Source organism: Bos grunniens, chromosome 18, assembly GCF_055505025.1.
Source record: "Bos grunniens cultivar Pamir isolate PY7600 chromosome 18, Bosgru_T2T1.0, whole genome shotgun sequence".
In the NCBI taxonomy this organism is placed as follows: domain Eukaryota; kingdom Metazoa; phylum Chordata; class Mammalia; order Artiodactyla; family Bovidae; genus Bos; species Bos grunniens.
The window spans coordinates 37,083,119-37,110,802 of NC_141182.1; the positions used below are offsets into that span (position 1 = coordinate 37,083,119).

General features: G+C 50.7%; 1 protein-coding gene across 6 annotated transcripts in view; it reads left to right on the forward strand.

Annotated features, from left to right (window-relative positions):
- Positions 1 to 21,740, forward strand: part of WWP2 (WW domain containing E3 ubiquitin protein ligase 2) — a 146,734-nt gene extending 124,994 nt beyond the window's left edge. For all 6 annotated transcript variants that reach the window (XM_086351545.1, XM_086351550.1, XM_086351548.1 and 3 more), the window contains 14 exons: positions 6,235 to 6,289; positions 9,733 to 9,814; positions 10,410 to 10,538; positions 11,130 to 11,205; positions 11,500 to 11,571; positions 11,801 to 11,889; positions 13,945 to 14,104; positions 15,308 to 15,441; positions 15,671 to 15,811; positions 16,509 to 16,629; positions 16,969 to 17,073; positions 18,234 to 18,330; positions 18,510 to 18,582; positions 19,887 to 21,740. In XM_086351545.1, coding sequence (XP_086207671.1) covers positions 6,235 to 6,289; positions 9,733 to 9,814; positions 10,410 to 10,538; positions 11,130 to 11,205; positions 11,500 to 11,571; positions 11,801 to 11,889; positions 13,945 to 14,104; positions 15,308 to 15,441; positions 15,671 to 15,811; positions 16,509 to 16,629; positions 16,969 to 17,073; positions 18,234 to 18,330; positions 18,510 to 18,582; positions 19,887 to 19,986 — 1,434 coding nt within the window. In that variant the 3' untranslated portion in view covers positions 19,987 to 21,740. The remainder of the gene's footprint in view (positions 1 to 6,234; positions 6,290 to 9,732; positions 9,815 to 10,409; positions 10,539 to 11,129; positions 11,206 to 11,499; positions 11,572 to 11,800; positions 11,890 to 13,944; positions 14,105 to 15,307; positions 15,442 to 15,670; positions 15,812 to 16,508; positions 16,630 to 16,968; positions 17,074 to 18,233; positions 18,331 to 18,509; positions 18,583 to 19,886) is intronic.
- Positions 21,741 to 27,684: the final 5,944 nt, after the last annotated feature.

The following is a 27,684-nucleotide window of genomic DNA, read 5'->3' on the forward strand; positions in this document are numbered from 1 at the left end:
GAAATGTCAGGCCCTGGAGATTTTACTCATTACAGCGAAATTCCTCAAAACTCTGGCATTTCTAACTTAGTGACTCAGTGTCTAGCTTCTGTATTTATGGGCTCAGTACCTGTGTCTGTAACCGAATTTCCCATCTTCCTTCTGAGACTGGATTTCTCTTCCGGTCCTTCCATCCAGGTCCATTTATCCTGCCTTGAGACCTGAAGGTCACTGTGACCTCTCCCATACCTCACCTTTTCAGATCTTTATTATCTGACAGATTCTAAAAGCTGGAGGGACTTTAATGTTCGCCTGGATCTGGGGATGGGCAAACTATGGCCTCTGGACCAAATTGGCCCCCATCTGGTTTTGTAAATTAAAGTTTTATTGGAACACATGTACACTCGGTAGTCAAGGTTTTGACTGTGGCTGCTTTTGTGCTACAGTGACAGAGCTGAGTAGCCACAACAGAGACCAGGCGGCCCATAAAGTCTAAAATATTTTTTTTATGGCTGTTTACAGAAAAATTGTATGGATCCACCGGTCTAGATCAACTTCTTCTATCTGATTCTTGATTTTCCCCTTCTCCTCCCACCTGGAAGGTGAAGGCAGCCTTGAAATTGTCTCTTTGCTGGCATTCTCTCTGATCTGTACTGTTTTGAGCAGAGCTGTCTTCAAATATCACTGTCATTTTGTCACTTTTTAAAAAATCACTGTGGAGGATTTAAGGGAAGGGGGCTTTGCTCTGAATTGACCACTGGTTCAAAACCTTCTGTGGCCATAACCTTCAGAATAACATTAAAATTTTATAGTCCAGGATTCAGAGTTTTGTGGTCCTGTGTCCCTTTAGGAACTTTCCTTCCTGGGTGTCTGTCTCACTGGAGCCCTGGGTTCCCAGCAACCCAGTGCTTGGTGGGGAGCCTCTTTGACAGAAAGGTGGGATTCTCAAGTTGTAACTCTGATTGCATTTTCTCTGAGCCCCTTGAATTTGAAGCTTGGGATCTGTAATATAGAACCTGTACGAGGTGTGGTATATTGGAGGTTGGAAACTTGTTGAGCTGGTCTATGATATTACCATGTTTAACAAACATTATTTCTGTTTGAATTGAACTTCAACCCTACAACTCATGTCTAAGTGCTCAGAAAACCTGTAATTCCAGTTAACTGAATAGCATTCATCATCAGCTTTGCCATCATTTCCACCTCTTTTTCTGTTCACTCAAAGCATGAGCCACCGCATCAACCATAAGACATTGCCCTTGGCTGGCTTGTTACTTCTTTTGTTCGTGGGGGCTGACTGTTCACCATATAGTGTTTGCTTAGTATGAATGAGCAGAAAGTCCGCTGTTTGTCACATTGAGTTGCCTCCAAGGTCAGCTTGATGTCTGTCTACACCCGTGCCCCGTGGTGTGTACCTAGTTCAGCATCTATACTGCTGGGCATCTGGCCGCCCACTCCACAGCCCTTCTACATATGCTGGGTATCATGTTCTGCTATGTTTCAAAACTGGGTGGAATCTGACCCTTTCCTGCATTTCAGAAATTATTCCTCTTGAGTTGGGCCCCAAGGACTTTCCCTGCCATTTCTTTGGGTGGTCGTGGCTGCAAAACTGGGATGGTCTGAGCAGCTTTGTCCTTTGACTTAGAGACAAGGACGCATTTTAGGAGCCTTGCATAGTTTTTTCTCCCTGCTTACCCACTTTCTCAAATTGAAAAAGAAAAATCCATTGAAGGGCTCCTTCTCCCCCTTCCCTTCCCACACACCGTGTGGGTTCTGTCGGTTGGCCCAGATGTTTGGTGTGTGAAAGGGAAGATTCTGGAGCTCACGTCTGCTTGTGCTTTTGGAGGCATCATCTCCCTCACCTGCCTCTCTCATTTCAACAACACCGTTCTGGGCCTGCAGAGGTAGAACTTTGACTTGGAGTGTCCCCTGAAAGTAAAAGTTCAGGGCTTAAAATAAAAAAGTCCGTTCTGAGTCCTCTAACACGGTTTCCTCAGCGTGGCTGGGGATCCAGGAGGGTTCTAGATGGAGTGATGATTCCCTTTTCTCCCTGAAACAAGACTCATGTTGAAAAATGGGCAGGCCTCTTTTTTTTGGGTCAGCTCTCAATGTCTCTCTGTTGACTTCCCTCCTCTTTGGAATTGGTTTACCCCTCTTGTTTGCTGTGGTGCCATGTCCTGGTTGCAAGTAAGAAGAGTCGCTTTCATAGAGTTATTTTGGGGTTTGGCCTTGGCCCAGGGTTTGACTCGGAAGACCTAAGAACTGATACTATAGCAGTGGCTTCCCCTCCTCCTCCTCCTCTGCCCCTGCTGCCGCTGCTAACGCTCCTGGGCCAAAACCAGACCTTATTCTTCTTTGCTGCCCTGCAGAGAACATGAACTATACAGTTTGACGTGGAAAGTCTAGGGAATCCCAGATGGCAGCCTCCTGCAATTCCTTCCAGCCTAACACACACCTTTGTCTATCTCTCTGTTACTGTTCCTTTACTTCTTTTTAAAAATTAATTAATTAAGCATATGGGATCTAGTTCTCTGACCAGGGATTGAACCCGGGCCTCCTGCATTGGGAGCACAGAGTCTTAACCACTGGACCACCAGGGAAGTCCCCATCATTCTTTTTTTAAAAAAAATATTTATTTATTTTGGCTGCACCAGGTCTCAGTTGCAGCATGCAGGATCTTCAGTCTTTGTTGTGGCTTGCGGGTTCTTTAGTTGTGGCACGTGGGATCTAGTTCCTTGATCAGGGATGGAACCTGGGCCCCCTGCCTTGGGAGCGTGGAGTCTTAGCCACTGGACCACCAGGGAAGTCCCTCGGTCCCTTATTTCTTACACGTTTCCCTCTCCTGATGCCCCAGAGTGCCTTTGTTACTTGTGATCATCACATGCACACTTGTGTTTGACCCATGCTGTCTTGCTTTGCCATCTGTTTTTGTGGTCTTGCTGCCATCCACAGAGCAAGCCCAGCCTGTTCCTGTGCATCTTCTAATTGCAAAAGGACCCTGCTCGCAGCCTGCTGCCATTTCTGTGGCCACTCCTCCTCCTCTGCCACCTCAATCCTCCTCTAATAATCAGAGGAGAACAGCCAGTGTCAGCAAGACCGAAACACATCACTCTGTGGCTGCTAACGCGTGACGCAAAAGTGCTCTATCCAGAAACAGTGTTTCTTACTCTGTAAAGAGTCCCTTGGATCAAATTCTCAAGCCACCTGAGGTTTCTTCTGCGCCTACTGGTTGCATCCTTTAAAAAAAAAATAAGAAAGGAGCCTGCCTTCCACACTGTAACGTCTGTGCTCTCCCCAGAATTTGTCTTGCCCTCGGCTGTATTTGCTAGACATTCTTTATTTCTGAGTTGGTATCTTAAAATATTACTGGAACTTATCGCTCAGTCCCTGAGGGACTTGAACTCACGTGAGCCCTCTGGCTCACGGCCTGCACCCCAGTTCTCCCCACCCAGAGATGGTTACCAGGAAAATCATTCAACAGCATTCCTTTCTCTTCCTGATAATAAAGGAAGCTATCTTGGTCTCTTGGGGTCACTGGCACACCCCAGGGTCCCCCTTCTGCCAGCAGTCTCCCCACGCCCCTCTCTCTGTGGCTCTCCCAGCTGTGCTCCAGGTAGCACTTGCAATCTCTTGTTTCAGGGGAAGGTGTGGAAGAAGAAGAGAAGGGGCAGGTGATTGGCTCATTGCAGACATGGGATTTTGGGGTTTGGGTTTGCTGGCCAGAAAATATAGATTTTAATTTTTTTAATGTCTCCTTGGCTTCCTTTCATCTCCTCTAAACATATTTCAAGTTGTACTGTATACATTAGGGAAGAAATATCTGAAATAATCAAGTGCTTTGCTTTAACTGTTAAGAGGTAAAATCATGAGTGTCAGCTTCCACTGACCCGTTTCATATATTTGCTCATGTTTATCAGTCTCTGACTTCTCTCCCTTCCTCTCTCTCTCTCCCCCCGACCCCGTGCTGGGGAGGGGGTGATCTAATAGGATGAGAATGAGAGCATACCAAAGGCATTTGTCAGAAAAACCACCTGGATGAGAAAGAGTTAACATCGTGTAAAGTTTCTGACATTAAAAGAAGGCAAAGGTTAAGAAAGGGGCCTGTAAACATTTTTTTTTAACTTTATATACTTATTTATGCTGTAGCGTGCAGTATGCGGGGTCTTAGTTTCCTGACTAGGGATCACACCCATGCCCCCTGCATTGGAATTGCGGCGTCTTAACCCCTGTGCCACCAGGGAAGCCCCAAACATTTTTCATTTCTAGTTCAGTACAGGTCACAGAGGCTGTGAGGAAAGACCTTTTGGTGTATTGATTTGTAGAGTTAGACAGGAGATGACTGTAAGCCCACTGAAGCCTGGTTGGTACCAATTGGGAGCTAATTTCCCATCAGAGCTCCTGGATGCTTTGCAGATCATTTGTTTACTCTGAAAACAAAACAAAATAAACAAAACAAAAACACAGAAAAATCAGCAAAAAAAAAAAACCCAAAAATTACACCAAATGCTGCTGCTTTTAATTTCTTGACATAATCTTTCCTGTAGTCCTTCCCTTTTGCAAGGACATCCATTGCTCTAGCTCAGTGCTCACCCACTGGCTTCATTATCTGAAGCGCATGTGTGTTTCACAAGGTGGTTGCTTTCCTTCGTTGCCGAGTATAGCTACGAAAAAGTCAGAGGAGCTTGGATTTTATGAGATGCTCACTCCCCTCATTCCCCCACCTCCACACACACACACCAAAAAAAAAAACCTCCGTGAATTTGGGAGGTGTTTTTTTCCCCCCAGTAACCATCAGACAAATCTGAATTGTGGTGACAAGCGTAAGGTTGAGGGCAACATGCCTCAAATCGAGGACAGCCTAGCGTCCCACACCTTGGAGAAGTCTCACCCTGCCTCTGCTGAAAGGTGACTCCGTTCCATCAAGGGACCTGTGGTTTCCAGACTTAAACGTCTTTGTTGCAACTTGATTTGGAAGAGATGCCTGTGTCGCCACCACCTCGGAAAGAAAGTTGCTCTGTCATTTCAGCTGGGGGTGGAAGGGGTTTCGTTGGCCGTTGAGTTCTACCAATGTTTTCTCAAGCTGAGACTGAGCTCCATTCATTCTCCTGCCCGTGTGTGGCTCCATTGGCCCCAGACGGGGCCAGCCAGGCAGCCCGAAGTCTGCACTGAGAACTTGATCCGCCTAACATAGCGATTAAATTTTAGTAAGTGAAATAAAAATGCTTCGGCGAGAGAGAAGAAAAAGAAGAAGAAGAAGAAGAAAAAAAAAAAACAACAGAAAGAGAGAAAGCAAGCAGGGAACAATGCTTGTTTTATTTCACTCTGAAGAGTCTTTGACAGCCCCCCCTTCCCCGCAGGATATGAGAACTCTCGGGCCGCTGCAGCCTGGCCCCAGGGACCCCACAGCAGAATTAGGCAGGGGCTGGGGGGCTCTAATGTAAACAGTAACCCTCAAGGCCTGGAGTCAGCCTCCCCAACCCTGCTTCTTTCTTTCTTTCTCCTGTCTCCCCTTCTCTCTCACCACCTCGCCCCCAGCCCCACCTCCCCAGACAGGCGCCCACAGAACACTGAACAACTTCAGGTTCAGGCCGGAGGAGAATAAAGGTGCTTTGTGAAGGGAAGCCAAGCGTTCCTGGGGGAGGTGAGGGGCCCGGGGCCTGAATGTGCCCTCAGTCCGTCGCACACACGGCTGCTCCCTCTCCCTGCGCACCCAGGAGTGGGGTGGAGGGAGGAGGGCCCAGCCCCCAGCCAGGAAGCTCTGGGCGTGGGCAGGGCTTGTGGGAATGATTTCATTGGAAAGGCCTGCGATATTTTTTCCCCTCCCGTGTGTGGTTCTTGGAGAAAGTTGGAGGTGGTGGTGGTGATTTCAGTCGCCTTGGCTGCCCTGAGCAGGAGCTGAGAGGAGGCACCAGGCCGAGCTTGCCGGGCAGCCCTGCTCCGGGCCCTCCTGCCACGCCTGGGGCCCGCTCCGGGCCTCGGCTCACCTTCACCTGCACACCTCTCCCTCCCCCTCGCTCCACCCTCTTCACTACCTGTCCCGGCCCTCAGTGTGCAGGGTTCTTTTGGGGTTTTTTCCTTCGAAGAAGAAGAAGACTTTGGAGAGGAGCAGATGCCACCTAAGGCCCCACTGTTTGCTCTGCAAAGTGCTGAAATGTGGAAACTAGTCCTTGGCAGTTTTAATTTTGATCGATTGGTTTATTTTTATCCAGCGGCTTTTTTTTTAACCCCTGTGTTTTGCTGTGTTTCTGTGTTTAGTCTTCGAGTGCTTCCACTGACCATGACCCACTGGGCCCGCTCCCTTCCGGCTGGGGTAAGTATTGAGTTCTCTGTTCTGTACCCTCAGGGCGTCAGCTGATGGCTCCATGGCGCTCTGTCCTCTTTCCCCATGCGTCTTCCTCATTCTTCTGCCTCCGTTCCCCTGTTTCGACTCTTTCCAGCACACCCTCCAGGGATGCCCAGCTGGAACAGTTGCAGGCGATGGGGCTGGAAGGTGGGGAAAATAGCCGAGCTCTCCTGCACCCCCGGAACACCTCCTCCGCCATCACTGCAGGCGCCTGACCCTATGCAAGAAATGTCCCAGCAGCCATGGGACTGTTGGGTTGCAGTGCTGACTTTCAGGGTGCCCCCTCAAGAATCCATCCTATGTGGTGAAGGCATTGTGACACTGGCTGATTCCTAGATGCATTTGTAGGTCTGTGGCTGTCTGCTGAGACACCTTACCATACCTTTCTTTGCAGTTGAGATGGTGGAGGATTTCAGCTCGATTTTGAATCATGGAAGCCATCTTTTTACTTGTGATAAATGGCTGTGAAAGGGGCCAGAGGGAAGCAGATGAGAGAGTTGAGTGTGGGCTGCTGACATTAGGAAAGTGTACCATTGCTAGTTTATAATGCCATGCTGGATTCTCCCTGTCACTGGAGAATCCCAAGTCCTTCGTGTCGTTGGCCAGTAATGAGTTAGAGGGATGGACAGCCGTGACCTGAGAGAGATGGTGGGCCTTATGACTATTTTGGGAAGGAGTGGCTGTGCCAAAAGCGGTCATGAGAGATGGTGGGACTCAGCGCATTCTGCAGCTCTGATCTGGGTCAGGGTTTTGTTCAGTATATATGCCGAGAGTCCTTGGGAGCTGAAGAGGGCAGACTTTGCAAAACTTGGCATATGTCGGGTTTAATTTGTTTGTTAGGCCTGCAGGAGACAGTGAACGCCGGTTCGGTGGTGTTCACAGGTGGTGTGAAGTTGGGCAGAGGTGTGCTTCCCAACAAAGGAGCTGACAATGATAGGATGAGCATCACCTGAAAAGTGCAGCTTGTGAGCTGGATCCTGTTGATGCAGACACAACTACTGCCTGGTCATAATTTATGGGGTTACATCAACCCCCAGAGACCCCTAGGGTATCACTTAGTCAATTACCACTGCATTCCAGGGCACTGCAAAGACCCTCTAGTCCTTCTAGTGGGATATATCTGTTAGTGAGGTCCCCCCATTTAGTTCTTGATTTTCAGCTCAGGAATCCCTTAGTCACACAGGTGATCCATCTGACTCCCTGAAAGAATGAAAGGTCATAGTTCATTGTTGTCTCAGAGTTTGACAGCAAGTCAAACATGAGCAGGTCAAATAGGTTCCCTGGCTGGGCAGGAAAGGACTCATCAGATGAAATGAGAATTGTGTAAAGCTATCTGGCAGACCCTGTGACCTACAGTGGGGATCCCAGAGTTGTTCCTGGATCCCTAGAGTCAAGTGGTTTGTTTCCATACCAGTTCTGCTAAATGATGATCACCAAGTAGGAGCTGCAGTGGGGTCTTGAGAACAGCTCCCAGATGCCAGGTGTGAAATAGCTGAGATGGGAATAGGAGCCATGGCTGGAGTCAGCACTATTTTACGAATGATCAGGAAAACACACAAGACTGTGATGATGTGAAACTGAGAGGAAAAGGAGCATCTGGCCAAGGGCCCGGGAACCTTCCTGATGGAGTCCTCTGGGCTTTGTGTTGGCTTCCCCAGGGCCCATCTCCCCAGGGAAAGTTAAGAGTCTAAGAATAGCAAAACCAAAGGAGAGTTGCGTTTAGGGCAAGCCTGCTGTTGAGTCTACTGTGCTCAGTCCCGGGTCCCTTTCGGCTCCTCCAGCAGAGACTCCACGTTCTCCCCAAGCACTGACCCAGGGGTCCGGACACCTTAGGTTTAGATCCACGTCGTCTCAGCTCCTCTGACCCTGGGTGTGTGACTGAATGCTCCCGAGTCCCTTTCTTCCTAGATGAAGTTGGGCTAAGATGTTTAAGGACTTTCCCAGCCCTCAAACCACCACGTTGTATGCAGCAAGGTGGTTCCCATGGGCCATGGGAGGCCCTCACGTAGTGACAGTGGCATCGGCTGGCTGGACAGATCCCCCAGGCTTGGCTTTGGTCCTTGGCCAAGAATACGTGGACAGTCTAGTTCATAGCAGAAGCTTCTGGGCTGGGAGTGGCTCCCTGATCCCCTCACAACCCTGTCAGGAAGCCAGTCCTCTGTGGAACAGTCCCACAGGCTGTTCTGAGGTGATGGGAGCTCTGTCATAATCCCAGGCACCTTCTTTTCTTTCTTTTCCTTTTGTCTGTTGTTTTTTGAAATTTCCATCAAGTAATGGATACTAGGTAAGGCAGACAGGGACCAGGACCCTTGGTTGATACTGTGAACATTGCAGGCTGCTGCTCAAGGGGTGGGGGCTGGGCTCCATAGTTCTGGATCTTTTTCAGCTTTTGGGTTCCCTGTAGCTTCTGGAACTGATTATTTTTATTTCTTTAATTTCTCCCTGTCATCAGTAAAGAGGGAGGGCCATGCACATTGTTTGTTTTCAGGACAGAAACAGTGTTGAAAGCCGAGAAACTTTTAAGTTGGGAAAGGTGAGCTCTATCTTGCCTGCCATCCACCTGGAACCAGTGGGTGCCCCCTTCAGTCCCTCTCAGAATCACCAGCTAGAGTTGAGCTTGCCCCTGCAGCCCATACTTTCTCCCTCAAACAACTCAGAGTCATCGTTAGTACAGCAGTAAAGGGCCAGAGAGTAAATATTGTCCAAAGGAGAAAGTATGTCTGAGCTCACCAGACACTGCCCCTCTTGAAGCACACACGTAGGAATAATACCAGGACGCCCACAGCCCCAGGTGTCTGCATGTATGCACAACATAGAGATTTTGCTGGGATGTGGGAGTTTGAGAACCAAACTTTGCCTTTAAGCAGGAGGGTACAGAGGCCCGGTGGTGCTGAGCAGAGAGGTATGAGGGAAAAGGCAGCCTCCCCCCCGTGCCCCCAGTGACCCTGCCTATGGGACAGGGATGCCTAGGTTGGCTGCATCCGAGGACCAGAGAGTAGCCGTGATGGACTGGGGTGGGCGCCAGGGTCGAGGGGAGGCTGGGCTGTGTCTGCACTTTGCACACAGCTGGATGCAATTACGCCTCTGGTTTCAGCTGGCCTGCTCCCCCTCTGTGTTGCCACACCGCCCGCTTCCCTCCAGCAAACCAACCGAAGACGGTGCTTCATCTTGAGTTGAAAACGTGTATACCCCTCCCCTGCTCCCCAGTAGGGAAAGATCCTTTTTGTCCTTTTTTTCGCCAGTGACAGACACGAGTGAGCCAGGCTTGCGCTGGTTAAACTTCTCTAACAGGGTGGGGACAGAGGCAGAGATGCAGACCTAGCACCCAGGAGGTGGGAGCCAGAGGGGAGAGGACATGGGCTCAGCGTGCCTCAATCTGAGCGTCCACTTTTCTTTCTCCTCCCCGGCAGAGAAGAGACAGGACAACGGACGGGTGTATTACGTGAACCACAACACACGCACCACCCAGTGGGAAGACCCTCGCACGCAGGGGTGAGGACTTAGGCCGGGAGGGCTCTGGGTGGGCCCTGTGCACCTCCGTTGGCCTGGTGGCCTCGCGCTGTATTTGGCCTCCGTGGCTGATGTTCTGGGACCTTTAAGCACACACAAGTGCCCCCAGACCCTCACGATATAGTGAGAGCTTGAAAGTGGCACCTTACGTTGGCCTTCCTCATGGCTGCAGCGTGGCCTGACTGGCTGGTGTTGCTGGTCTCTGTTGTACAAGCTGCTGCTGAAGTGATTTCAGAAGGGTTATGTGAGAACTGCCCCCCACCCCAATACTCCTCTACTACCCACCCCCCAGAAGCTAGTCTGGGATGGGGCACTTGATGTCTTGGGATTGCTGGTGGCTGCTCAGGCCACGGCCATCCACCCAGGGTGGGGATTCTTTGCGCCTTGGGACAGTAATGGTCTCTCTCCGCTGCAGACCTTGGGTATTGCCAAGTACATTTCCTTGAGGCCTGTGCGGGTCCTGGGTAAAAGCAGAGAGAAGGCAGCTCCAGCCTTCTGGGGACCCCTGCCCCCTTAGCATGGATGCCCAGAAGGTGAGATATGAGGCCCTGCAGCCCCTCTCTTCCCGTGTTTCCAGGATGATCCAGGAGCCGGCTCTGCCCCCAGGGTGGGAGATGAAGTACACCAGCGAGGGGGTGCGCTACTTCGTGGACCACAATACCCGCACCACCACCTTTAAGGATCCTCGCCCGGGGTTTGAGTCAGGGTAAGGACTTGGCACGTAGGGCTTCCCAGGTGGCGCTAGTCGTAAAGAATCTGTCTACCAACGTAGGAGACAAAAGAGACATGGGTTCAATCCCCGGGTCAGGAAGATCCCCTGGAGAAGGAAATGGCAACCCACTCCAGTATTCTTGCCTGTAAAATCCCATGGACAGAGGAGCCTGGCGGACTACAGTCCATGGGGTCACAAAGAGTCGGACAAGACTGAGCGCCTGAGCACCAGCACCGAGGACTCTGCGCAGGTGACATCACTGTTAGCTTAGGCCTAGTAGAGCTGCTCTTACCACCCTCTAGTGGCCAGTTTTGGTGCCACGCCAGTGGCGATGGGGCGGGAAGGGGCTTCTCTATTGAGACTAACACCGGTGGTCTTTCCCTAAAAGCAAGAGGTCTGGCTTTATTTCTAGGTTTTCTTTTTAACCTTCAAGTCTGCAGAAGATCTTAGTGGCAGTCCCTTCCTTTCTTTTATGCTTTACTTTACTCGTCTCTAAATTAACAGAGCAGTAGCTTTCCTTAGGGCAAATATGTTGCCAAGTTTTGAGAAATCTCGTGGATTCCAGAACAACTTTGCTCTTCCCAGGACGAAACAAGGTTCCCCTGGCGCCTACGACCGAAGTTTTCGGTGGAAGTATCACCAATTCCGTTTCCTCTGCCATGTGAGTTCTGGTACTGGGGCCTCCCCCTGGAGATTGGGGTTACAGAGTCATTTCAGCAGTTTCCTAGCCTAATTGCAGGCGTTGGAACACTTGTGTCTTAGGTGGGAGCAGGTCACTTGTCTCACTCTGAGCAGTTATGTGACATTGTCTTCCATTCCTAGGGGACCAAGTTCTCTACCCCCCAAACCCGGGGGTAGGTGGTAGGGGAAGCCTATTCAACAGACAACTGATCAGATTGAATATAGTTACCACCAATGCCCCAATTTGAGGTCTCTGTTTTCCTTTTCTTTTCAGTCAAATGCTCTCCCCAGCCACGTGAAGATCAGCGTTTCCAGGCAGACACTTTTTGAGGATTCTTTCCAACAGGTTAGAGAATAATCACTGAGTCTAAGACCCGGGGCAGGGACAAGGCCCTCTGCTACCACCCTGTCTTCTCTTGTGTGGCCCTTTAAGCCCGCATGATATGGTTTTCAAAGCGTGGGCCTTGGTTATGGGGGATCAGCTGAAGAGCAGGCCTGGGAGTCCCTGGTCGCCTGCCCCTGGCCTGCCATGGAAGGGAGAATGGCTGGCTGGCCACGACCTTCTGTCTCCCCAGATCATGAACATGAAACCGTATGATCTGCGCCGCCGGCTCTACATCATCATGCGTGGCGAGGAGGGCCTGGACTACGGGGGCATCGCCAGGTGAGCTGGGAGCCCTGAAAGGCCGTCCTGCACCCTGCTTCCCCAAGCTGCAGGGCACCCAGCCAGGAAGCTGCTTCCTTTCTCAGACAGTTGCCAAAGCTCTCCTGCACCTTCAGGAGTGGGCAGGAGTGTGGGTGGTCCGGAGGGGCATGAGAACTGGGTCCTGGGGTCCTCTTCTGGGCTAGGCATCAGCTCTCTAGTTGCTGGGTCAAGGGGAGGCCGGGGGGTGGTTTCTAGGGGAGGGGTTCAGGATGATGGCTCTTTTTAAAAAATTTTTTATTTTGTATTGGGGTATAGTCAATGAAACTGTTGTGATAGTTTTAGGTGAACAGTAAAGGGACTCACCCGTCCATATACATGTATCCATTTTCCTCCAAACCCCCCTCCCATACAGGCTGCCACACACCATTTGAACAGAGTTCCCTGTGCTGTACAGTAGGTCCTTGTTGAGAACAATGGTTCTTTACCAACCAACCTGTCATTATTTCTTTACTTTACCCCATCTAGTCGCACCAGTGGGCAGTGGTTAGATACCGGTATTAAGTGGTTGTCCATTGGAATAGACCCTGGACTTCACTTCCTCTTGAGGCAGCTGGGGTGGATTCAGCTGGGGGTCTTGGCGTAGATCTGGCATATATAAGCTGTGTCCCAATCCAAAGGGTATTGATCAATACTCAGCTGCATGTCACGTGCACAGTGACAATAAAATGAAAACAAATGATATACTCCTAAAAAGAACTCAAAGCATTGTCTTGCCCTCACCCCAGTGCTGCTACAAAAGTTAATAGATTCTCTGGCAAAATGTTGCGTTGGACGATGGGGCATGAGGGCCCCGGCAGAGAGGAGGAGCGTCTTGGCTGCAGTGACCGTTCAGCCTGCTGGCCTCTCTCAGTGTGGGGACGTCTTCTCGCTTGGTGTTGGGTTAACTCGCTCCTGGTCCTGTCTGTGCTGGTGGCGTTGCCCTCTGTGTTGGCCCCCGTGGATCGATTGCTCTTTTTCTTCCATGGTGACCGTGGTGACCTCCTCTCTAGGCTCTCCTTGGTGGTGTGGCTCCCGCCCCGTGTGTGTCTGTCTCTCTGTGTCCTGCCAGTGGTTTTACCCTATGGTAGGTTACGTCATGCTGTTCTACCACAGGGTAGAACCACGGACAGGATACCGGGGCACCCTCTGCATCGAAGAGATTCCTCGTCTGCCTGGCCACAAACAGCCCAGCAGCCAGGGACTGGCCCCCCTTGGGACGTCCCCCTGCTTGTGTAGCTCAAGCCTCAAAGGACTCTGAATTCTGGCTTGAGGCTTGTACCTAGGGTGCAAAGAGATGCTAAGGTGTGGGCGTTGGTTCAGATGAATTTGTGGACATACGGGGAAGGGTATGGTGGTGGGTCTGGGGTGAAGGGATGGTGGGGTGGTGGGAGTGAGGTGTAGACACAACCTGATGAACAGAATTGTCCTGCATCAAAGATTAGGAACACATTACTGTGTATTTATATTAGACTGCTTAGGTAGGGTGGAAGCAGGGTGACTGCTGGTCGTAGAGCCCTTTTGCAAGATTTAGAAAAAAATGTCCTTTCTCAAGACACTTCTGTGTTGAAAATGGTCACAATATACTGGTTTTATTAGGAAAAAAATGCAGCTTGATGCTGTTTGCAGGAAATTTGTTGTGACAAATGTACACATCTATGGTATTTTAACGTCATGTCCTTGTGCAGTGCACAGTCTACACAACTGTGCATGGCAACCCAGAATACAAGGAGCCCCTTTGCCATTAGATGCTCTGGATATCAGAAGGAAAGCCCCAGAATACAGCACCTGGAGCCAACACTCACACACACGGGTTTGCCTGAGCATTGTTGTCCAGTGCAGTTGTTCTGATTCATCCTAGGTCTGACCCTGCCCTGTTCACAGAGGTTAGCCCAGGGCTGATCGCAGTGGGGCTGCCTCTCCAGGATGCATGTCTCCAGACTATGTACTGTTTGACGGCAGAAGAGACTCGTGCCTGCAGAGCAGGTGAGCAGGGTGTGATCCATTAGTCCTGTTTTCCTCTCTCTTCTCTCATAGAGAGTGGTTTTTCCTCTTGTCCCACGAGGTGCTCAACCCCATGTACTGTTTATTTGAATACGCCGGGAAGAACAACTACTGCCTGCAGATCAACCCTGCCTCCTCCATCAACCCCGACCACCTCACCTACTTCCGCTTTATCGGCCGATTCATCGCCATGGTAAGATTCGCTGTTATCAGACCTCCAGGGAGTGCAGTCACAGACCTGTAGACCACCAGCAGCTCTGAAGGCTGGGTGCCCACTCTCTGAGCTCTGCCCTCATCTTTACAGAACTCACTAAAGATGCAGAAAGCTAGTGAGAGTTCTGGAAATAGTCCAGAGCACTGAAGAGGTTTTCACGTTCATTTGTGTAGGACTTGTCAAGAGAAAGCCCAGGGTCCCCGGATCAAAGTCTTCACTTAACACTCAGTGCATGTGCTGTCAAGGGTGGGGGATGACGGGCCGTCTCTGGGTGTTGCCGTGAGCTGGGTGGCGGTGTCTGGGAGTGTCTGACTGAGACTTGGGCCTTCTGGAAGGGGATGGGGAATCTACACTAGCTGAGAACAGGGCCCTAGTTGATCGACTGGTGCAAGATGTTGGAGTCATCTGGCAGGAGGAGGGAAGAGCAGGGATGGGGAGTTGGGCGTTTGTATTTATGTAGAAACAGGAGCACAGTGTAAATTTGGAAAGGGCGTCACCTTGTATGCATCCGGTTGAGTACCTCGTGAGCACCGAGACCCAGGATGGAGAAAGGGGAGCCCATGGAAGGCCCAGTCCCTCTGCCACGTTTGGTCGTTGGAGAGCTTTCACTACTAATTTGCCTTTGCTTCTTCCTCTCACTTCCTGAGTGAGCGTCAGCCCTGCTCCCCTCTCAGGAGGACCCAGGAGCCCATGACTAAGTATGTCCCTTGCCTTTGTCTGGAGGTTCTTGGCCAAGGTGCTTGGGCTCAGGAAGTGGGCACATTCTTCCCAGGTCTAGAGACCCGCCTGGCCCTGTGGCTGACAGGACAGACCAGTAAAACCCTAGACTATTACTCACTGCTGGCCCGCCAGCAGCAGCAGGGGCGTCTGCATTATTTTTGGCTGCCTCTGCTGCTCAGCTCTGAGCAGCAGTGAGTCAGGGCCGCCACCTGGGGCTGTGCTGAGCGAATCTCCTCTGTGTGCGTTGGAGGCAGACCTCTGCTAGAGCGAGGGGCTGGTGGGCACGCAGAGGGCCAGAGGTGGGTCCTTGTGGTCTGCAGGTGGGACCAAGAGGGCTACAGACCTAGCCTTCAGACCCCTGGGAGAGCCAGATGCTCAGGACCGCAGGGAGCAGTAGCTGGGCTCTGATATGGGGCATCTGAGGAAAACCAGACCTCTCTGCTGTGCCTCTTCTGTCCCCAGGCTCTGTACCACGGAAAGTTCATTGATACAGGCTTCACACTCCCTTTCTACAAGCGGATGCTAAACAAGAGACCGACCCTGAAAGACCTGGAATCCATTGACCCTGAATTCTACAACTCCATTGTCTGGATCAAGTGGGTCCCCTCTGTTGCCCGGTGCTGGGAGAGGAGGGGTGTCTGGGTGGGTAGTAGGCGGGTGGAGACGCCCAGCTTCTAGGTCCCCCTGTCCTGGGACGCTGTTCTGGGCTCTAGGCCACCTGGGAATCCTTGTGTCCCACGGGCACTGAGAGTGAGTGACGGGGCAGGACTGAGGGAAGACCCTTCTAAGACAGACAGCTTCCCTCTTGGTCTCTTGTGCCCTCAGAGAGAACAACCTGGAGGAGTGCGGCCTAGAGCTGTACTTCATCCAGGATATGGAGATCCTGGGCAAGGTGACAACCCATGAGCTGAAGGAAGGGGGCGAGAGCATCCGAGTGACAGAGGAGAACAAGGAAGAGTACATCATGTGAGTCGAAAGCTCTAGGGAGCCGGCGGGGCCCGGGAGGTGGGGGCAGAGACACAGCCGGCCGCAGAGAAAGAGCCTCACGCTCTTATCCCGGGGCACTGTCTTCAGCTAGGCCCCCTCGTGTGGCCCGTGGGTCTCCAGGGATGGGAAGAACCTTCCGTTTTGCACTGACCTTAGATGGCTGCCGTGGCAGTGATGTGCTGGCCAGAGCCAGGTAGCCAGAGCCCAAGGCCCTCTGTTCAGCCCCTGGGTGCTCCTTGTTCCCAAGTCATAGATTCATGACCGCAGGACAGAATTTCTTTGAAGAGGCATAAAAGTTCGACGACTCCTTTGTTCTCCTAACTGAAAGGGCACGTGTGCTCTGCCTGCTTAAAGCCACTGTCACCTGTGGGATTGTACATGAACATGCCCGTTCACTTCAGGTCCCTTGGGCCAGGCTTTTAACCCCCGTTCATCTGAGCTTCAGTCAGCGGTGACGGGAGGAGCAGAGGAGGAGATGTTGAAGATTCAGATGTCTGTGGGTTACTGTGAGGTTTTAAGGGCTGTGCTCTGGGGCCGAAGTTGCCCGGGTGTCCCGCCTGCCCAGCTCGGCTCTCGGCTGCCTCCTTGCTGCCAGCAGTGGCCACCTCCCAGCAGACCCTGAGCTGCCCCAGAGGAGTGGGTCTCGGGCTCCCCCGACGGTCAGTCTTGGTTTCAGGCTGCTGACCGACTGGCGTTTCACCCGGGGCGTGGAAGAGCAGACCAAAGCCTTCCTGGATGGCTTCAATGAGGTGGCCCCCCTGGAGTGGTTGCGCTACTTTGACGAGAAAGAGCTGGAGGTGAGAGCTGAGTTTGTGGGGACCCTGAACCCCCGGCCCCTGGGGCTGTCCTGCCCTTTGATAGCCTCACCGAGCACCCATAGCAACTCACCAGTAAAACCCCATGCTCTCCCAGGATGGCATCAGCAGGCACATATGGTTAATTTGGGTCTCGCACCTGTCCTTACCTGGGCTCTTGTTTGCAAGGGGTTGTCATGCAAGACTTGGGCTACCCATACTGTTAAAACTGCCGACAGAGACGTGTGGGGTGCTTCCTCCTGCCAGGGAGTAGATGGGGCTGTGTGTGCCGTGAGGACGGGGCTGGTGCTGGGTGCCTGACAACCCCTCTCTCCTCCGTAGCTGATGCTGTGCGGCATGCAGGAGATAGACCTGAGCGACTGGCAGAAGCACACCATCTACCGGCACTACACCAAGAACAGCAAGCAGATCCAGTGGTTCTGGCAGGTGGGCCCTGGGTCTGTCCCCACAGTAAGCGCAGAGGCTCTGGGCAGGCGTGTTTGGGCAGTACCCCCAGGAAGCGAGACCAGATTGGACCCCAAGCTTTTGGACGCTTGTTGTGTCATCACGTCTTCCTCGTCTTTGACACTCTCCTCGCCTCCCCCAACTCCCAAAAGGAGGGGAGAAACCCAGTCTTGGGATGATAGGAGCTGGGTTGTGGCCGCTGCATTCGACAGGAGGTGTTGCTGGCAGTGGGCCAGCCTTGGATGCTGGTGTGCGGGCTGGTGGGGACGGGGCCATGAGCAGGGAGGAAAGTTCTTGTAGGTCATGTGGTCTCCAGCTGGGTGGAACGGAAAGCGTGGGCTTGGCTCCAGAGAAACTGAAAGAGCTCCTTGTCCTGCATATAAGGAGTCAGTTGCTTTGTATGTGCGGGTCTTGTTGTTGTTATCACTGTGCGGTATAGCGTACATAAAAAAGAACGAGCAGAGGTAGGGTTTCTGTGGAGGTGAAGTTCACATACCATAAAATTTGCCACATTAAGTGTTTGGAGTGGCTCTTACAATGGCTTCTGACAGTGCTGTGCCCACAATCACCACTGTTGAATTCCAGTGCATTTCATTTCCCTCAGAAAGAAATCTCACACCTATTAAAGCAGTCAGTCTCATCCTTTGTATGTTTTTAAAGATGGAACTTGGGGGACTTCCCTCGTGGTTCAGTGCTTAAGCGCCCACCTTATGGTGCAGGGGACGCTGGTTCGACCCCTGGTATGGGAGCTAAGGTCCCGCGTGCTGCAGGGCAACTAAGCTCACTGGCCACAACTGGAGAGTCCGTGTGCCACAACGAAAGATTCTGCATGAGGCAACCAAGACCCGATGTAGCTAAATAAATACATATTTTTTTAAAAAGTGGAACTTGGATGAGGAAGAGAAGTTTTGGCCTGGAACCAAGAGCTGTCACATAGACTGGTGGGAATGATGTATACACACAGCCTCTTAGAGCGGCTTTGGGGTTTCCCAGGGAGTAACTGTCACCCACCCCCACAGACCATGCTGGGGCTCCATGTTCTCAGCCCCAAAGAGGGGCCCTGGCTCATTGCAGGGTTACAGGTCAGGGTGAAGTGCTAGGCTGAGTGGGCCCTGACTCTGCCTGGGCTTGCTGGGCTCCAGGTGGTGAAGGAGATGGACAACGAGAAGAGGATCCGGCTGCTGCAGTTTGTCACTGGGACCTGCCGCCTGCCTGTTGGGGGATTCACTGAACTCATCGGTACGTTTTCCCTGCCCTGCTGGTGCTGTTGGGTGGAAGTGAGGACAGCCCAAAGCAGGGACAAGACCTCATGTCTTCCTGGAAGCAAGTCAGTGGGACTTGTCTGTGGTGGCGTCGGAGGGTCCTGCCTCAGGAAGGGGCTGACTTGGCATAGATAATATGTGTTCCTTTGGATACAGGTAGCAACGGCCCACAGAAGTTTTGCATTGACAAGGTTGGCAAGGAAACCTGGCTGCCCAGGAGCCACACCTGGTGAGTGTGCTGGTTGCAGGGGGAGGTGGCTGGAACCCGAGACCCCATGAGCCCCCAAGAGCAGCCCTGAGGCCGAGGTGGCTTCAGTGCCTTGATCCTGGCAACCTGTGTGTAGTTCCGCGGTGCTTAGGTTTGGGCAGGTGGGGCTGAGGTGTGCCTGGGCCTCTGGTCTTTCGGGAGTTGTGACAGTATCTATGTGCCTTGACAGCCATACCGGCTATGAAATACAGTAAGTCCCCTACACACACACCTTCACCTTGTGAGCTTTCAAAGATGCGAACGTGAGTTCGTGTGTCTAGTCATGTAAGTTTGCTCACACCTCTGGCGTACATTGTCACGTGTATGCATCCTCTACAAGGAGCAGGAAGTGGCAAGGGGATTTTCTTTAGCTGAGGAGGCACCGTTAGTTTTTGAGGCATAGGACCCAAATGTAGAATGCTATATGAAGGTTGCAGCAGCCGTTCAGAATATAATCCAGTGCTACCATGTCACCTGTGATGAGGGAAAAAAGAGCTACCACCCAGACATCACTGGATCATTTTTTTTCAAGAGGGTAGACAGGGTTGAGTCCAGCAAGGAACCAGAACCTGTGGCATCAACGTCAGGAGTGCAGCTTGCCCGCCATCTCCTATTGCTGATGATCCTTTAGCTCTACTGTCTTCCTCCTCCAATCAGTAGCTCTTCTTGCCTGTTCACTGGATGCCAAGTCCCTGTATTCCAGCTATTGTACTCTCTTTTTCAAAGCTCTGTATTGTAAGATTAAAAATGTTTTGTTTTTTTTGTGTATTATTTGTATGAAAAGTATTACAAACATATTACAGTATGAATTTGAGCAAACTCTGGGAGATAGTGGAGGACAAGGAAGGCTGGCGTGCTGCAGTTCGTGTACGGGGTTGCAAAGAGTCAGACACTAATGACCGAAGAACAACAACTGCATAGCCACCTGTGTTAGTTGAGTACCTAGGCTAACTTTATTGGACTGAAGAACAAATGGGGCTTACAGACATGCTGTTGGAACAGAACTCGTTCATATGTAGGGAACTTGCTGTATTGAAACACTCCTATTCAGTCGGCAAAGAGCTCTGTCCCCGGTCTTCTTCCGCAGTTCCCCATTTCCCCTGTAGCCCTGTCCCCACTCTGATTCCTCTGTGGCCCAGGGGCACAGCGGGGCCTTTGAGGACCCTGTTGTGTGTGGCAGCTGGCATCGTGGTTGAGTCACAGTATGGGATCTCTCAATACCCCTGTGGCTGTTAGAGCTCTGACCTGTGCCCCGTGCTGACTGCCCTACTCTCCTTTCTTGACAGTTTCAACCGGCTGGACCTGCCACCATACAAGAGCTATGAACAGCTGAAGGAGAAGCTGCTGTACGCTGTTGAGGAGACCGAGGGCTTTGGACAGGAGTAACTGAGGCTGTCCCCCCACCCCCAACCCCCAGCACATGTGTAGTCTTGAGTCCTCCCTGCCCGAGAGGCCGCTGGCCATGTAGCCCCCGGGAGGCCCCTGCGGATGGTAGTCCTGTGTAGGACCACACTGTCATCAGGCTGGTGGCAGCAGAGCCTGACCTCAAGAGGCCCTGCCCTGCCCCTCGCTCCTCCCTACTGGCGGCAGCCTGGAATAAAGCCCCCATGCCACCCTTGGCCCCATCAGCCATTGCAAAGTCTGGAGGGCTGACCCTCTCTGCAAAGCTCATCCTTCTTCTCCCTTGAGACCAACCCTAGGTTCGTGTGAGTGTGCAAGGGAGGGCACCCTGTGCTGAAGCCTTGGGCCTCATAGGCTGGTTAGGTGAGAGGGAGACTGGCCATTTGGGGTAGCTGTTCTGGGCTGAGGAAGCCCAGGGTCTTTGTCAGTAAAAGAGGTTCTATTTTGTATAGAACTTTTCCAGTGATCTATATAAATGAAGGTCTGAGGGAGGGGAGCTCTGGACCAAGGTCACCTCTTGTCCCTGGCTAGCCAGCTCCAGCCATGGAGGCTGAGCAACACAGCCCCTCTCCCCACTCAGTGCTGGCCAGCTTGTTCCCTCCAGCAGATAAAGGGTCGTTACCAGCTGCTTGGATGTCAGGGGGATGGAAACCCCCTCAGATTTTCTTTTCCCTTTTACATAAACTTGAAGCATTTTGTGTGTAGGGCCGCTGTGTGTTCTGTGGTTGGTATGCTGCTGTCACTTCCTGTCAAGGAGCTGGTGCGCCAGGCATGGCTGGGACCCAGAGGCACCCAGCACCGTTGGTCCAAGAATTTCCAAACAGCTGCTCCTCTTAGGAGCCTGCTTCACAGTTCTGTGAGCTCGGGCAGGCCTGACCCAGTGGCTCAGTTTCCCAGCAGCCTTGTCCCTGAGCCTTTGACAGAGAAGGGGGGAAGGGGATTATTGTCCTGAGTGTCACCCCAACTTCGCTGCCTCCAAGAGAGGAGAACTCCCTTTGCTTGATGGAGTGATGGGGTTGCGTGGGGCTGACCTGCTAAGACCCTGGACCTCCAGGCGGCCCGTGCGTCCGGATGGAGAATGAAGTGTGTTCCTGCTACTGTAGAGTTGTGTTCACTCTGCCTCAAAGTGTGGCTTTACCTGCACAAAAGAGACGACGTTCTTGGAAACCAGCAGAAGGGCCCTGAGCTGCTGTGCACAGTCTGACTTGATTGCTGGAGCTCCTGCCGACCTCTGCCATGGGCGTCCTGCCATGTGTTCAGATCTTCCAGGCGAACACACTCCTCTGGGAGGCTAGAGTGGTAATTGTCGCTGGGTCCCCGTGCAGGTCGTCAGGCCACCCACGGGGCTGTCTGAGGACAGGCTCGTGCTCCCAGGTCCTTGTCCTCCCTTTGCCACCCTGGCCGGTGTCTGCTCTGTTGTGTGTACTGATGCGAGCGGCTCAGCTCACCGCAGCCCAACCTCCTCCTTCCCTCGGATCGTTGGCTGTGCTTCCCTGCGGTGTCTCACCATGTTGGGGATTGGGGCGCAAGCCACCGTGCTATGCAGGGTTTGGGAGCCTCAGGCTCGTGGGCGTGCAGAGTGCGTTCATGTGGGTGTGTGTGTACATACGTGTATATAACTGAGGTGTCTGTACGGAATGCCCTTTGGTAGCTCTGAGTTGGTCACCAGATTGTTTTGTAATGCCCACCCCCTTGCCTTGGTATTGCCAGTTTCTTGTGCAATAAACAATCAGCAGCTGTGGGCAGTGTTGGTGTGGATGTGTCCAAAGTCACTGTCCTCCAGGCAAAAGGTCTCTGGGCCCCACGGACCCTCCAGGTCCACACAGGGGTGGAAATGCTATGACCTTGCTGGTTTTGAGAATTGTGTGTCATTAACTGAGACAGCCACACTTTTGATGGGCGGCCCAGTCTTCAAGGATCACGGGCTTCAGCCCTCATTCATTTGCCTCACAGCTACCTTTGGCCTGGGTTTCTCTGAGCAGTTGCCATGACACCAGAGCATCGACAGCCTGAGGCTGCAAGTTGGACAGGTTTTAGGATCCAGCTCCTGGGTAGCCATTCATTTGAGAAACATTTCCTGTTTTCTTGAATTCCGTGATGATAGAGGGATACCCTGGACTTGAGCTCATGGTCAGCCAGGGGCTTGCCCCCCACTTTTTTGAACTTAAAGGTTCTGATGGGACCCATCGGCGCAGTGTTGATGCTTTTGACATGGAAGTGATTTTGTCTTGGATCAAGCCTTGCTCTGATCTGGCGTCTTCCTGGGGTGGGGTGGGGAAGGCAGAGGTGTGCAGAGCATCTTCTCCTGGGAGTTCATCAACCGAAGTCACTACCCCAACACCAAAGCCATTTCTCACTTGACAGGGCTATGCTGTACTTTGAGGAGGTTTTGACAAAAGTTCATGTGTTATACAGACATCTCATAATAAATTCAAATTAAAACATCCCTAGTCAAAATTGTTCTCCCCTTTCCTATCTCCCGAAGTAGCTGCTGTTCAGTTTGCTGTCCTTCCAGACTATTTTATGTATATAAATCATATGTACATATAATTTAAAAGTATATTAAAAATGAGATCTTACACATGTTAAGCAACTCATCTCATTAGATGAGATAGTAGGGACACCTTTCTGTGTTCGTCAGCCTAGGTCCAGTGAATTCTGTAGTGTGTGATACTCCATGTTGTGGTTGTTCTGTAACACACCCACCTTTGTCCTAATGGGCACTGCATTTGTGTCCAGCAGTTTGCTGGTGAAGCCTCTCGGCCAGGTCTTGTGCACCGATGCTGCTTTTCTGGGAGGCAGCAGTCCTAGAGTTGGACTACTGAGTAAAAATTTTAAAAAGGTTTAAAATTCCAGGATAGGAAGGGTTCACAGTGAAAGCCCCCTTCTTTTGTTCCTCGGGCATTCTGATCACCATCTGGAGGCAACTATTTTTGCTGGTTTCTTTTGGATCCTTCCAGATAGACTTTAAAATCCCAGCAAATTCTACTCAGTTGCCCTTCAAAAAGGTTCTTGTGTTAACACCCTTAGTGGTGGACAGGACCCCTTGCCACGCCACTCTGGGAACTGGATCTGTGAACTCCCCTGTCTGTTCTTCCAGTCCTTTCACGTTTCCATCTCCTAACTCTGGGCATCTTCCCTCTTACTTTTACATGATCCAAGTTTTTTGTTTGTTTGTTTTTAAACATTTATGTTCTATTCTGTAACCATAATGCTCTACTTTTTCTAAAGGTTTATTTAGAAAACTGAAAAGCAAGAAAAATGTTAATATTACTATAATGATATAAATGCTGTTTACTCCGGAACTAAATGGTATAATGCAATACAAATATGTATTCTTCATACAGCTCTTTAACCCTAGGGTTTCTAATTATTGATCTTTGCTTTTATTATATCCTCATTTTTTTTTTCTTACTCTGAAGTGTTTCAAGTTAAATTAGACAGTCAGGAAGGGTCCCCACCTCTACTGTAATAAGTCCCTGATAAAATTAGCCAAAGCTGCAAAATTATTTTGGAAGTGAAGAACAGATCTGACTCTGTCACCCAAAGTCCTTAGTGGGGCTCAAGACTTTACATAAGTAAGACCTCACTGGATTTGGAAAGCTCAGCTGTTGCTCCCCCACTGTCCTTCTATATCAGGGCTCACGGCAACCTTCTAGAAAAACTTACACTAAAGATCTATGTGCTTCCATTCAGGGGAACGCTTATAAACATCAGGCTGTTCTTGGTCTTGAGCTAAACTTAGCAACAAGGCCCCAGTTTCATCTTGGGGAAGAAAATTGAGTCAGTGCTCAGAATTATTACCTCTACTCAGTTCTCAGCAGTCTGCCCCATCAATCTTTTTCTCCAGGACGCTCTGATTCTGAGGTTGGTTCAAGTTCCACAGTCACAAACTCACTTTCCTGTGGTCCATGCTGCGAATCAAGCACCTATCAGCTGACTCAGAGAGGTGCATGTGATTTATCTTTGGCATGCTATCTGTTATTTGTACCTTCTGAATATCATCCTGGACTCAGGGCCTCGCTCCAACTCAGTCGATCCCAGTGACAGTGATCATTGTTTTCTTTTTGATGCTTGTCACAATTTTGGCCCCTTCACCTTGACTCTCTTTCACCTCTCCAGATGTCCTTGATGGTCTCAGTGACATCGAATCCCAACTCTTTTTTGTTTTTGCCCAAACACAAAATCAACTCCTCCACTGAGCCCTGGTTCTTTTTGGTGTAAAATAGTACTAGAAATCAAATGTGGGGGTTCCATCAAAATGGTACCATGAACTCATGACTTGATCAGCTTCTTGGCTCCACAACCATAAAAAAGAGAGAGAACACAAAATATAAAAAAGAGAGAAAAGGCTGGCTCAGAAACAAGATAAATAAGTTCATGGGTTATAAATAAAACAAAAATGCAGAATGTTGGGCAAGATGGAACCGTTTGGGTCTGCTGCACCTAGAGCCTGGCAGTGATCGCTGAGAGTTCAGCTGCTGTGGAGTAAAGGATCTAAGTATGCTCCAGAATAAATGGGGGGTGGGCACCAGTTGTGTACCTGATATGGCTTTGAGAAAGATGGAGGCCCAAGGAGGAAAACCCCTTAAGCCAAACCATCCCACTGGTTGTGGCCTGGATCTGTGACAGTAACCCAGGTTACTCTAGGCTAGGGCCCCAAACTGCCATTCAAAGACCAGGCTGCAGAATGGATGGCCAGCAGGACAGGACGTGGCAGCTGCAAAACCATCAGACAGGAAAGAATGAGTGCAGATGGAGGAGGAGGAAGAAAACAGCTCCCTACTGAGAAATTTTGGCTCCGCATTTCTGAGAAAGACACTCATGAGTGGTCTCTTGCCTGAAGGTCTTCGCTGTAAGGGCAGTAGGTAGCTAGTGGACTCTCATGGAGCCTTAAGTGTCATTGTTTTCTGGGGGGTGATCAGTTTCTCCGGAGATGAGTCCTCTGCACCTCACCTGAGAGGGAGACTATACCTGAGTCAGGTGGCCTGCCTATAGGCTTCCTGGGAGTAAGAAGCAGGAAGGAGCCAGGATTCTCGGAGTCCTGACCACTGACCTTTTCGTTCCCTCTGGCCTTCTCCTCTGGCTCGAGTCCCTGCAGCCAGCAGAGTGGAGGGAGCCAAACTGTACAGGGCTTTGGGGGCGGGGACCCACTCTTCTGTGTAGAAACTTTTACATACTCCAGTTTTCAACTTTCTTCTTGCCTTCCTGCTGCCCCTCAGTACTGAGTCTCTGAGGACTCACTCATTTCCTGTCTGCATCTCCCTGTGTCTGAGGTTAAGATTTCTCCTTGGTTAGTTACACTCTTCCACGTCCAAACTCTTTGTTAAACGACCTTGCCCATTGCTGAATCCTCTGATGTTCTCTCTGCCCTTGTGGATTAAGACTTTTCATAAAGCGTTCTTCACAGTTGTTTCAGCGAGTCTGGGGAAGGAGAAGAAGCGCTTCATCTGCTGTCTCAGTTAACTTCCTCTCCTTTGATAGGTCTGCCTGCGGGCAGCTTGCAGCTGTGCAAAGAGGTCCCCACGAGGGCTTGGCTGTTCTATTATATTGACTTTCCACTAAGCTGCTGTGTTTACCCCCGTGGCACTAACTCCGATCTTAAGCCTGAACCTTTCCCAGCTTAGAACCCTTGTTGGCTTAGCTCCTGCTGTGTGAATTCTACGCTGGGGCTCCTTCTGCTTGGTCAGTACTCCTAATTTCCTCCTTCCAGAAATGTGTCGAATTCCCTTGTCCACCTCTCATTTGCTGCCTCTCAAATTGGGTCAGTTGGCAAGGGGAAAATAGGAAATCTTTGACATTCATTCGCTCTCGTTTTAGTACAGTCTCGGGAGGGAGGAAGGATAAATAATAATACGTGTATGTCAGGACTTTTTTCCTGTTTATTTTTTTAATTGGAGGACATTGTTACAATGTCATGTTGGTTTCTGCTGTACAGCAGTGTGAGTCTGCTGTATGTATACACATATCCCTTCCCTGCTGAGCCTCTCCCCTATCCTGCTCTTCCAGGTCATCGTGGAGCGCCGAGCTGAGCTCCCTGTTACACAGCAGCTTCCTGCCAGCTAGCTGCTTTGCACACGATAGTGTGTATGTCAGTGCCGCTCTCTCAGTTTGTCCCCCCCTTCCCTCCCCCTGCTGTGTCCACAAGTCTGGGTGTCTATTTCCGTCCTGCACATAATAGGTTCATCAGTACCATTTTCTAGATTCCATATATATGCATTCATATGTGATATTTGTTTTTCTCTTTCTGACTTTACTTCACTCTGTTATAACAGACTCTAGGTTCACCAGCATCTCTCAAAACAGAACTGATTTTTGCTAATCAGCCATGATTTTGCACCTTATCTCTGAAGAGCATCGACTTGGTTCCTAACTCTAGGGGCTTTATTTTGTTTTGGTTTGTCATCTCCAAAGCCACTGGGGGGCAATAGGTAGTCCTGCTTATAAACAAGAGGGGTGTTTTGTTTCTGCATTTTCTATTAACATCTTTATTCTAAAGTTTTCATTAGGCACTGAAATTTAAAATGAAAACCCTATTGTAGTCAATTGTGGGTTACCCTGGTGAATTCTAATTTTTTTTATCTGTAGGGGACAGGCCTCTTAAGTGCCCCCCATGACCCCCTCCTGATATGGACACCTTGTGGTATCATTCCTTCTCCTTGAGTAGGAGTGGTCTAGAGACTTGCTTCTAACAAACAGAATATTGCAAAGGCGATTGGCGCTCTCTTCTGTGATTAAATTACCAAAGATTGGGACCTGCTTCTTGCTTACTGACTCTCCATTGCTTTCTTGGCTTGTGTAATTTTCTTTTGAAAAAAAGGTATGTATGTATTTATTTACTTATTTGACTGTGCCGGGTCTTAGTTGAGACACACAGTATCTTCCATCTTTGTTGCAGCGTGCAGAATCTTTAGTTGTAGCATGTGGGATCTAGTTCCCCAACCAGGGATTGATCCCAAGCCCCCTGCATTGGGAGTGTGGAGTCTTAGCCACTGGACCACCAGGGAATTCCCTTGGCTTGTGTACTTGGATGAAGCAAACTGCCATGGTGGTGAGGCCCACATGGCAAGGGACCGAGGGCCTCTTGGTGTCAATAGCCAGTGAGGAACCGAGGCCCTCGTCCGACAGCCTATGAGGAACTAAATCCTGCCAGCAGCCGCATACTCCTGGAACCTTGAGACAGCAGCAGCATGGCCGACACCTTGATTGCCACCTGTGAGTGTCGGTGAGCAGCGGACCCAGCTAGGCTGTGCCTGGGCTTCTGACAGAAACTGTGAGAACTAATGTATATTGTTTTCAGCAGCTAAAGTTTATGGTAATTTGTTATGCAGCAGTAGATAACTAACACACTATCCTAGCTCAGGTGAAATAGTCTTGGCTTAGCATGTCTTCCACGTCCCAGGTCCTGAATGTGGCCATGATTTTTTGTCTTTTCTTTTTTTTTGGCTGCACTGCACAGCATGTGTGGATCTGAGTTCCCTAACCAGGGACTGAAACTGTGCCCCCTACAGTGGCAGTGGGGAGTCCCAATCCCTGGACCAGGGAAGTCCATGGTCCTTATTTTTAATAATGAGAGAGCCTTGGCATGTAGTTCAAAAACAATCACACTAACTAGGGGTAAAGGCAGAAAGGTACCAGCATCACTCTCCTTCCTTTTCTTGGGGAAAGAAAATACTGGGGAGT